Here is a 12,250-nt window from a genome sequence, read left to right on the forward strand (position 1 = left end):
GTTGTCCCGTGACAGCAAGTGCGGTTACTTTGGCCAATATTTTATGCACGATGTATATTACATACAGAAGTTACACTTACCCCCTCCGGTGCTGGCGTCCCCGTCTCCATGGCGACGACCAAACTTCTCCACTGGTCGCACGAACAGTCACGCTTGCACACTGAAGATTCCTCTTCTGGATGGTCCGGGCTCACGAGCTGCGTCCTGGCTCCTCCCTCTTCTCCACGTCATCGCGTAGATCCACCCCCATCACGTGGTGCCGATCAGCCAATGAGGTGGCTGTAATTGGCAGTGGAGCTCAGACTGGAGAAGAACATCCACAGTGCACCATGGGAGAAGACCCGCAGTGCACCATGGGAGAAGACCAGCGGTGCACCATGGGAAATGACGGCGGCCATCTTGGATGAAGATTTTTATAACTTCATGAAACAGCTTCATGGTGAGTAGAAACGCTCTAAAAACCGATTTACATGGGTAGTTTGTGATGCTTGCTTAACATGGGGGACTGGGGTGTGAGAAATTTTTCGTTTTGGCCGCGGGACAACCCCTTTAAAGCTGGCTATTATGAATATGGAGACAAGAGCGGCCGATGGTTAGCTAGAGCACTACATCCTAGGACGTCTCATCCACATATTCAATTAACTCAGCCGAGGGTAGACGGTTGCACTCCCCGAGGAAAATATTAGAAGAGTTTCGCCTGTATTACTCAAAACTGTATAATATACCCGAGACACAGAACACGTTGGAGGCTCAGCACAGACAGGGGATAGAGGGATACCTTGATCTCCATGTCTCAAGGCATCTTTCCCTAGAGGAATCTCTGGCTTTGGAGGAGGATCTGGAGGCAGAGGAGCTTAAGCAGGTGACCCAAGGAATGAAAACTGGTAAGAGCCCGGGACCAGATGGGTTCTCCCCGGGGTTTTACAAGATGTGCAGAGGTCTATTCTCGGACTTTTGCAGGCCTTCAATTCTGTATCCCGGGGGTTGTTCTTTACCACCCCAAGCCCTTCAGGCTCACATCGTACTGATCCCCAAACCAGGGAAGGACCCCTTGGCGTGTGGCAATTACCGGCCGATCTCGCTCATCAATTGCGACCTTAAAATCTTTTCAAAAATCATAGCCAACAGAATAAATATCTCAATACCACAACTCATACATGGGGATCAGGTTGGTTTCGTTCCAGGAAGGGAGGCCAGGGATAATTCGTCCAAGACCCTGTCCTTGATCGATTGGGCGAAGAAGAAAAGATCACCACTGTCTGCTCTCTGTTGACGCAGAGAAGCGTTTGACAGGATAAGTTGGAGATTCCTAGAAGCAACATTGCAGAGGGTTGGTTTAGGGCCTAGGGCCCTTGCATGGATCATAGCATTATATAGGAACCCCTTGGCCTGGGTCAGGATCAATGGTAGTTTGTCCACCCTTTTCGAGATCAAGAATGGTACACGCCAAGGGTATCCTCTATCCCCCACATTGTATATATTAGTGATGGAGTCCTTAGCCAATGCTATTAGGAATAATCCCTCAATAAAAGGGGTACGGGTAGGGAAGGAAGAACATAAAACCTCACTCTACGCTGATGACCTACTGGTCTACCTCACAGAACCACGAATAGGCCTCCCTAATATCATACAAGAATTCATGGCCTTTGGTAAACTGAGCAATAAAATCAATGCCCAAAAGTCAGTGATTCTTAACGTTTCGATCCCTAGAAGAGAAGCAGCGGCCTTTCCTTTTCTTTGGAAATTTGATTCCCTTACATATCTAGGGAAACAGATTCCGGCGGATTTAACTAGGATATATGATTTACATTATAAATCAATTCTACGGACCCTAACGAGAGATTTGGAGAGATGGTCGGGGACTCAGCTGACATGGTTTGGTAGAATGAACACGATTAGGATGGATACACTCCCAAGACTGCTATATATTTTCCAGACCGCAACATGTAACCCCCCAAACACCTTTTTTGATAAACTACAAGGCCAAATACTCAAGTTCATCTGGAAAGGTGACTCAGTCACAAAAGTCTAACCAAACCAAAAGAAAAGGGGGGAGTGAGACTTTCTGACTTCCGCCTGTATCATAAAGCGACCATAGGAACATTTATGCTAGATTTGTTCCATCACAGGGAGGGCAAATTCTGGGTACAAATAGAGAACAGTAACAACACTCCTGAGACAATGGGGGTGTTCTGGATCCCGGGTAAGGTACATTGGGAGAAAACTGATATCATTCATGATGAATACCTTGTTAGGTGCCTGGAAAGTGGGATGCAGGATGTCAGTCCCGGGGCCCCTTACCCCTTTGGTGGGAAACCCAACTCTTCAGGCAACCCTGCTGATGCGCAACCTGGAGTTTTTACCCCCAGGAGTGGAGGCCAGGGTAGGGGAAATGGTAGAATCAGGGGAAATACGGGATCTGGGGTCCTTATAGGGTTCATGTGGATCGGCCCCTGGCTCATGGTTGCAATACCTACAGATTCGTAGCTATCTAGGTAGGATTAAACCTACCCAAGGATGGTGCATGATACATACCCCCTTCGAGAAACTATGCGGTGCCTCAGAAACTCCCAGACACACGGTATCAATACTCTACAATCAATTAGTAGAGGAACACCTGGGAAATCACCAACCTAGATGGATAGGTGCGTGGGAGGAGACATTAGGCTGGTCATTTCCGGCGGAGTCCTGGGGTAAGGCGTTTCAGCTTACTCACAAAATGTCAATTTCCAGCAGACTTCAGGAGCAAACTTTTAAGATCATATCAAGATGGTACTTTACTCCGGAGAGATTACACTCCTTTCCCTCAACCCTGAACATTTGTTGGCGTTGCAGAGCAGACACAGGTTCAATGCTCCACATATGGTGGGACTGCCCCATGGTCACTTCTATATGGCAGGAAGTAAAACACCTATTTGAAAGAGTGTGTAGAGAATCACTTGCTCTGACACCTGAATTGGCACTCCTGTCCATCGCCCACGAGGGGGCTCATTCACTCAAGACAGGCTTGTTAAAATTCTTTGTTATAGCCACGAGGCAGGTGATCCCTAGATTCTGGAAACAGAGCTCTGAGATTCCCAGAAGTGCATGGGTAGGAGCTATGGATGAGATTGAGAGATTGGAGAGACTCAGTGTCGGAAAACCTGACGGGATACGATAAGTTCTATCGAACCTGGGCCACTTTGATAGACATACGAAACAGACCCATGCTTTTGAGATGGCTATTCACGGGTAACTGCAAGTGAGTGTGTGGTACACATATAACAATTAGTAAAGTTAGGATTAGATCCTGGATAATCCCCCCCCTCCCCTCACCTCCCTCTCACCCTTCCCCCCTTCCACATGTCGGTCAGAACCCAATGTCTCTTTGTTAACGTTAAGCACAAGGAGCAACACGTATAGGAAGAATGTTTAGTTCAAGGAGTTTTATTGGTTGATTTTGTACAGGAAAAGTTACATTTGAAGACTTCTTTTCATATGCACGAGTTGTAAGGCATCATCAAGTTTCCTTTATGTGTTATAAATGTACTAATATTGTTAACGAAAAAGCAATAAAAATACTTTAAAAGAAAAGCTCTTATGGAGCAAAAATTAGTGGAAGACCCTGTCTTGTTTTCGGGAAGACAGGGATCATGGACAGTCATTATCTTGCTTTTAATGTATAATGGTGCTTAAATTGTTTACAGCTGTTCTAGAAGAAAAAGTAGACAGATGGGGATCATCTCGGTTTAAGTTGTACATGCGCCCAAATAATATGGTGTACTAATTCTTTTTTTATTTTAGGAATTAAGAAAAGTATTGTGTGGATTGTTGGACACTCCTTTGTGTACTGGGCTTCAAGAAGGGCAGGGGATCACTGTTATTCCGAAAATTTGGGATTGTACAGATTACAGTTTGAAATTTTTGGTGCGGTAATAGATGTATAAGGTGGAGTGGAGTAATGGCTGAACTGATGTATAAAGAGTCACGTGGGCTTAGAGAGTCATGTGGGCTTAGAGAGTCACGTGGGCCCTGTCCAGAGGTTTTATTTTTACACTTAGGGGTTAATGACATAGAAGAGAACACATTGATATGTCATGGGGCATTGAAAGGGAGATGTGGAGCATTGAAACAAGGTTCCAGATACAGTGATGGTTTTTTCAGATATTGTTCCTCGATTATTATGGTCCTTGCCGAGGTCTATATATAGTGTAAGAATTCGGAGAAGGGTTAACCCGGTGGTAGAGCTCATGCCAGGAGTGGATTCTTTCTTTTTAGATATGCTGATTTGGAAGGTCTTGTTCCAGGCTTCCATAGGAATGATCTAGTATACTTGTCAGAGATTGCGTTGGATAATGTTAATAATATGGATTTGTGTAGATAATTGAGGAGGCTGCGGTTTGTTGGGGGGGCCCATGTCACTAGTGAATGCCATGGCATTAGGCGGGTGGGCAGGTAAACTTGGGGAGAGTTTGGTGGTAGTAAACTCATGTCTGTAAGACAGAGTTTACATGAACTGTTATGGTTATTGATTGGTTAAAAAACTTGGGCCTGTAAAACAGAGTTTACAGGAAGTGTTATGGTTATTATTGGTTACATTTCTCCCCAAATGTTTGGAACCCCGTTAATAAACACCGCGGCCTTCTTTATCCAATGTTGGTGTCTGTGTCGGTTATTTATAAGAGTTTGGTAAGGTTTTAATAAAGCGTAAGATCCCATGTAGATCTATGTGTTTGGCCAGTCTTTTGGTTAGTTCACTTTAGAGGATTTGAGTGTAATTACGAACTGTAGAACCATTAAGAGGAAGAATAAAGATAGGAGTGGTATGTAGTTTCTCCCACAGCAATAGGACACAGTTTTGTTAAAGGGGCACAAACGTTTCAAACGTATTTTGCTCATCATTTCTGTAATATACTTGCATTAAACATGTTGTTGCTTTACCACTGTAAATCTCATTTGAAGTGACTGCCACTAGGAGGTCTCCCTTCCAGCCTCTCTGCCATTCACCCTATGTCTTAAGGAAAAGAACTTCTATAGGAACATGGACACAAGAATGTTTCCATAGCAACAGGGGAGACGCCATCTTCACAGGCAGCTCCCATGCACACAAAGGCTACAGGTGACAGATCTGCAGACAACGATAATTATCTCCACAATTTCTGCCTCTTATACTTTTACAGGCTGTGTACACACACACACACAGGAAAGGAAAAGGGCAAGGAAATCAGGACAAGGAACTACTGGCAGAATGCTAGGCTTGCTACACACCCCCTTCCTGAAAGCGGATGGCAGAAAAATGGGGAAGACCAACTGAAAATCAGAACTTACTGAAATGAAACAGACTGCAAAAAGCAGCAAAGGAGAGTGTGAGGAGACCGGGTGTATTTCTAGAAAACTTGTTGAAAACTCAGGTATGCTTTTTCAATATAATCATAAAAAATTTGTGATGGTCACATCATCAGGCTGAGGTAGTAGGAAAGAGGAATTGGAATAAACATGCCCTCATTGAATAATATCACCAATATCTTACACTGTGAAGTGTTTTTTGGCTAATCTTTATTTTCTTCTATGCAGGAAAACAAGATGGAAGAAATTTTCCAAAGAACCAAAGCAAACCATCATATATGAATACAGCCTAATCTTTGGACAACCCAAGCAAAATTGGTGCTCATGAATCACTGTAAAATCTTGGCATTAGTACATTCCCAATGTTTCTCTAAGGGAAGCAAGGTTATGGGTGGAATTGTGAGGATCACAAAATCTCTGAGCCGCTAACCACGTCTCCATGTAGTCCTAGCCGAAAGTAACCATTCTCGCAATTGCACTTACAAAGTATGCAACCCATATATCATAATCATACTTACAATTGCACCAAACCTGGTGCGGATGACGCCTGGAGCAAGGCAGTTCACTCGGATGTTCAGAGATCTTAATTCTGGAGCAAGGACTTTGGTTAGGCCTAACAATGCGGTTTTACTGACACCATAAGGACCCAGACCCTGAGAGGAAATAAAGGCATAAAATTGAGTAAAAGAGCAAGAAAAACCTCTAGGCTGGACACACTAGCCCCCAAAGGTTTAAAATCAAGAGTATCACTATATGCCCTACTTCTAGAAATAAATATATCCTTGAGGTTTGTCGTACTGTATTTTGGATTTGTTTTGTGTTGAATACTGGTTTTATGATATTGTCTCACTTACACCCTTATTTGTATTTTAGGTCTTGTGGCTCAGATGTGTTACCGTCCATTCTGCCTCATCTACGAGCTGTAACATTTACGATACAGCTAATTTTTAGTCAACCATCTATGGATTGATCCAGATGAATTCAATAGAGATTTGTTGCATAGAACTGAGTTATTGTCATTTGGTTTATTGTCATTGACGCCTATATCAATTTTGACTATTTCTTTTGGTGTCAAAGTGCACATCCCCCTTTGGGCATCTTGGGTTATAATTTGCTTTGAATGATGTATATGATCCCTTTAGGTACAATTTTTCTGTACATAAAAGGCAATATTACCCAATACATATCCCTATTCGTTAAAACACATGATCGATATACATTATACTTTTAGTGTTAAAAAGGAATCTGTTGGTTAAAGTTGAAGTTGGTTAATGTGGGTTGTAAATATGATGATCTCTATACAATGATTTACATTTTCTTGAAGAATACTTCCGTTTATGGTAATTAGTGATGAGCGAGCATACTCGCTAAGGGCAATTGCTCGAGTGAGCATTGCCCTTAGCGAGTACCTGCCCGCTCGAGAAAAGGTTCGGGTGAAGGCGGCGGGCAGGGAGCTCTCTCTCCCTCTCCCCCCCCCCCCCCCCCGCTCCCCCCTGCTGACTGCCGCAACTCACTGCTCCTCCGCGCCGGCACCCGAACCTTGTCTCTCGAGCGGACAGGTACTCGCTAAGGGCAATGCTCGCTCGAGCAATTGCCCTTAGCGAGTATGCTCCCTCAGCTCTAATGGTAATGCTATGGATCATATGACCCTTTATTTTCGATTACTGCAGTGACCGCTATGTCTGTACTGGTATTTATAGACTCACTATACAAGCGCTAAAGGACAAGGATGCAGGAGCTGTATGCTCCATAGATCCAGAGAAAAGGGGCTGACTGCTGTTGCCGTACTAGATGAGTTATCGCGGTGTCTATGGTAACTACCGTGCATGCGCTGTTTGGAAATCTGAGACCGGTTGTATAGAATATTGCGATGTCCACTACAAGGCCCGCTCATGCGCAGAATGAATATATGGATGCCGGAGCTTCTAATATGGTGAAGGCACATGAATGGAACACATCTGACCCGGGAAGTTTTACCTATATATCACCATGCTACCCAAATATGATTTTAGGGGGGCGTGGCTAGCCACTGATGGAGTAGGACGTGCTTGTCCTCTGCTCCCAACTGACCTTCCACAAACAGACAATTCAGCCGCTGTGGCCCCAAGCTGTACCTGTCATGGGACAGAGGAAAACTTCTGAAGTTCAGCAGCAGCATTAGAGACCCTCCGCACCTGAATTAGAGTGCTTCCTCCCCTCTCCAGGTGGATCGCAGATTCAGAGAGGAGCATCCAAGATGGCGCTGCATCTTTCAGCACGTGGAGCCGGGGGAGAACAGGAGGCTGCGGTACACTGATACACCAGAGAGCGTTCCTCCCTGCACTTGCCCGCAAGTGCTGAGAAGGAGACAGACCAGCCTGGGAAGGTGTCTGGGAGCTTGGGCTCCCTAAAGGTAGCGGGGGGGGGGCTGCAGCGGGAGACGGCAACATGATGGAGGTGCCCCAGCAGAAGTTACTGGGGCACCAGTGGACTTAATTCCCCTGATACGGGTCCCTCTGGGGCCAGGGGAATCCCCTGACTGTACACTTGAAGCCCTCAGCCAGAAGCTCATGGGCAGACTCACTGGCCCTCATTCACCCCATGCTACCTGGGGAAATTCAGAGGAGTAGAATGGGCATTATGGAAGCTGACTAGCAGGGGGATGCGGAGCATTTAAGCGCCTCCTACAAAGACCCCACCCCGGGGCCCCCACAGTCCCCCAACATCATCTCCACCGGAATACTGCTCCCAGCAAAACGGGGGATTCCACTAAGAGCACTAAAGCAGGCTGCAGATTTGGGGGAGATCAACACCCTAAGGTCACAGCCCATGCCACGCTTTAGCCCATCAGATAACGGAGGCCCCTATCCCATTGATGATGAATGGGACTGGAGGGCTCACTTAAAAGCCATCCCCACGAAAACGGAGATGAATTCTTTTTTATAAAAATTAGACGCTGCTCATAGGCATGACATTGCTGTTGTTCAAAGAGATATTAGGCATGTTGGGCAAGGGGTAGTAGATGTGGAGGAGACCCAAAACATGATCCAGAACACTTTAGAGGAGCATGCGCAATTGCTGGAAACTCAAGTTCATCAGATTGCTGAATTGACTACTCATATCGACGATATTGAAAATAGTCATAGGCGAAACAATCTCCGTATAAGAGGACTTTTAGATGTGGTGGGCAACAGTCAATTAGAGGACTGATTTTTTCAATCACCTCCAGTGCAGACCCCCGGATAGTGCCCTGGAACTGGACAGAGTGCACCACGCATTAGGCCCGAAACCAACTGACCCATCTAAACCCAGGGATGTTCTAGGTTGTGTCCATTTTTATAGAGAAAGACCAAATCTTGCAAAAGACGCGTGTAGCTGAGAATTTAGTCTTTTGGAGACATACGGTGTCTGTATATCCAGACCTTTCTAAACGTACTCTCCAGCTGCGACGGGCCCTGAAGCCTCTGCTAAATGTTCTGCTAGACAGATACATTCCGTATATATGGGGTTTCCCTCTCCAATTGCAAGCTAGAAAAGGAGGAAAGACAGCAATCTTTCGAAATCTGGGTCATTTCCCTAAGTTTTGCCGCAAATTGCGATTCCGGTTTGGCCCCAAATTGGAGGTGTACTAATTACTCTGCCTACAATGGAGTTGGCAGGTGATGGAGAGAGGCGGCCGAGGATCAAGGAATAACGTCACGAGAGAGCGTGATAACGGCTGATCCTAGGAGTTCATCATTTTCGGAGTTTATGGGTGTCATGGATATGTGATGCTCTGAGGCTGAGACTGAGTTTCTCTACATTCAGGATTGTGTCATCTTAATATGTTTCTTATGTTGCTTATTTATCTTCTTCCCTCACTACGATGGGTGGTTCTGACGGTCCTGCGGCAGACTTGAATTTTGTCTTCAGATGTGAATTTACTCTCCTTTCTCTTTGTCCCCCCCCTTCCCCCATTCTTTTTCTTTTTCCTCCCCTATTTCTCCTTGCAAGAATTGTGACAGTGGTGAAGTCGGGGGTTGACCTCTGTTTCTGGTCTCCTCTTCGCCCATATAGGATAGGCAGCCTTGATAATGTTGTAACGAGCTAACAAGTTTCGCCTGTCAAGGTTTTTTAAATTTAAATATGTTGTTGTTCTTTACCCACCCCTCTCCCTTTTTTCCCCATACACTCTGTCCCTCATCCTGCCCTATCCGACTTAGACCCTTGCTCAGGAATGTAATATGGCTTCTCTCCAATTTCTACCATGTCTAGTCTGACAGTTTGCACTTATAACACCCAGGAGCTCAATATCCAATCTAAAAGAGGTCAAATACTTTACCATCTGCAAAAGAAGGGGATGAAGGTGCTCCTTGCAGATCTTTGCAGATCCAGCCCCTCGTGTGCTATGCGACCCAGAGAGACGATTCATATTCATTAAGGTTGAAGTGTTAAGTAAAGTGATTGCGTTTGCTAATCTCTATTTTCTGAACCAGGGACAGACCTCCTTTGGAATCACTACCCTAAGGGAATTGGCGATGTTCGCAGACGGCTCAGCCATTGTATTGGGGAGTGACTTCAAACAGGCGATCAATCCGGAACAGGACTCTTTCTCAGGTAGGACCTCTGTCTCGCGGGTGGAAACACGCTCTCTCCTGAGAGAACTGGGGAAGTTACAATTAGTGGATTTGTGGCGTGTCCTGCATCTGGGCGTTAGGGATTATACATTCCACTCATCAGCACACAATAGCTACCGCAGATCAGATTATCTCTGGGTCTCCCATATGCTTCTAGGTTTCCAGCTGTCCCGCTTGATAAGACCCTTTATTTGGTCAGATCACACTCTGGTCTATGCAGAATTCGCGGGTTTCCAAGGTGACATCCGCACAAAAGTATGGAGGTTAAATGATAATTTATTAAGGGATCCCCTTTGCATCCAAGATATAAAAGCAACCATAGCCAATTTCATATTAGATCAAAAGGTTGAAACACAAGCCCAGCTTAAATGGAAGGCTTTCAAATGTGTCCTAAGAAGAATGCTGATCTCCCATGGAGCTAGACTGAAAAAAGATCATTCAAAAGAATTGGGTAAACTATTGTTGTCTCTTCATGATCCAGAGATTGCAAACAAGAGTACACCGAGTAATGCTTTACGGGCGGATATCTCATCCCTTCAACAGATTGTGTCAATTTTAGACCAAAAGACGTTGGCATATGGGGACAGGATCCGTAGGGAAGCTTGTGAGCCAGGAGATAAGTGCGGTCGCTGGTTGGCTCGTTCTCTTCATCCTAGAGTGCCGCAGACGTTTGTACCAAAAATACACAAAGCTAGGGGGGACCAGCTTTCTCCAACCGGGATATCTTGGAGGAATTCTGCCTCTCTTATGACAAGCTATATAATATAGGAAGGGGGCCGAGGAAGGGAGCCTTTGATGAGTGAAGCCAGCAGAGAGGAAGAGGAACCGTAAGAGAGTTTGGCCCAGGTCCTTTGGAGCCGGAGGAGTCTGAGGCTTTGGATCTTAACTTCGCCCATGAGGAGATTTTGGAGTGCATTAAGGAGCTAAAATTAGGTAAAAGCCAGGGTCCTGATGGGTTCTTGGCACAATTTTATAAACTATTTAAAGAGCTCTCTCCGCTCCTTACGCAATTTTTCAATGAAGTGTCTCAAGGAAGTCTCTTCCCGCCTCAGGCTCTCCAGGCACATATTGTAGTTATCCTGAAGCTGGGGAAAGATCCCTCCTCCTGTACAAACTACAGACCAATCTCCCTGATTAATACAGACATAAAGATGTTCGCCAAGATCATAGCTAATTAACTCAGCAAGTTCATTCCTAATTTGATTCATAGAGAGCAGGTAGGTTTTGTCCCTGGAAGGGAAGCTAGGGACAGTACCATTAAGGCTCTCTCTCTGATAAACATAGCTAGAGCGGGGTATAAGCCACTCTGCCTGCTCGCAGTTGATGCAGAAAAAGCATTCGACAGGGTCAGGTGGAGGTTTTTGGAGGGGACCCTTCAGCAATTGGGATTGGGGTGGAGGATGAGGGAGTGGATGATGGCATTGTATAATTGCCCCTCAGCTAGAATTAGGGTGAATGGTGCCCTTTCAGATGCTATGGTGATCCGTAATGGCAACCATCAGGGCTACCCTCTCTCGCCTCTGCTCTATGTCCTATCAATGGAATCCCTAGCCAACACTATTAGGAAAAACGCTTCAGTTAGGGGCTTAACAGAAGGCTCCACTGAACATAAAATGGCGTTGTTTGTGGAAGACCCCCTCCTGTTCTTGGCGAATCTCAGAGTGGGACTGCCGGTCAAGATGAAAGAATTTATGAGATATGGGCGAGTGAGCAATGTCACGGTCAACCTCCAAAAGTACGAAATTTTAAATGTGACTCTTCCCCAGAATGAAGCTCAAGAGCTTTCAGAATTGTTTCCCTTTAAATGGAGATCCTCATCTATTAGATACCTAGGGGTGCAACTACCCTCGGACCCCACACAGATCTTTGAATTAAATTTTCGGCCTTTTCTGTCTAACCTTAAAACAGGTTTGGAAAGATGGAGCCCTCTTTATGTGTTATGGACGAGCAGAGTTAACGCAGTCAAAATGGACTCTTACCGAAATTCCTGTACTCATGTCAGACTTTGCCCATCCATCTCGACCGACGCTATTTCTTGAGTGTCTGATCTCTGATCAATAATTTTGTGTGGCGGGGGTGTAGGCCTCGCCTAGGCTATATACTACTCACGTGCCCTAAGGAGGAGGGGGGACTGGGGCTTCCAGACTTCTCCCTATTTCATAGGGCGAGCCTTGCAAACTTTGTACTTACACTACTCCAGGGCATGAGTTCCAAGATATGGGTAGAAATGGAACATGGGTCTGAGCCTGCGATGGTTCAGGGAGCCCCCTGAATCCCAAGGCAGTTCTTGAGGGAAATTCCTGCCCTCTCGCCACTCTTGTCGGGAGTCC

At 45.6% G+C, this 12,250-nt stretch overlaps 1 protein-coding gene across 1 annotated transcript in view; it reads right to left on the reverse strand.

Annotated features, from left to right (window-relative positions):
* The window catches only part of LOC136628923 (dehydrogenase/reductase SDR family member 4-like), an 88,027-nt gene that overhangs the window by 8,743 nt on the left and 67,034 nt on the right, over positions 1 to 12,250 (reverse strand). The window contains exon 7 of the mRNA XM_066604997.1: positions 5,844 to 5,978. Within this exon, the coding sequence (XP_066461094.1) occupies positions 5,844 to 5,978 (135 nt within the window). The remainder of the gene's footprint in view (positions 1 to 5,843; positions 5,979 to 12,250) is intronic.

The sequence above is a fragment of the Eleutherodactylus coqui genome, chromosome 5 (genome assembly GCF_035609145.1).
Source record: "Eleutherodactylus coqui strain aEleCoq1 chromosome 5, aEleCoq1.hap1, whole genome shotgun sequence".
NCBI lineage: Eukaryota > Metazoa > Chordata > Amphibia > Anura > Eleutherodactylidae > Eleutherodactylus > Eleutherodactylus coqui.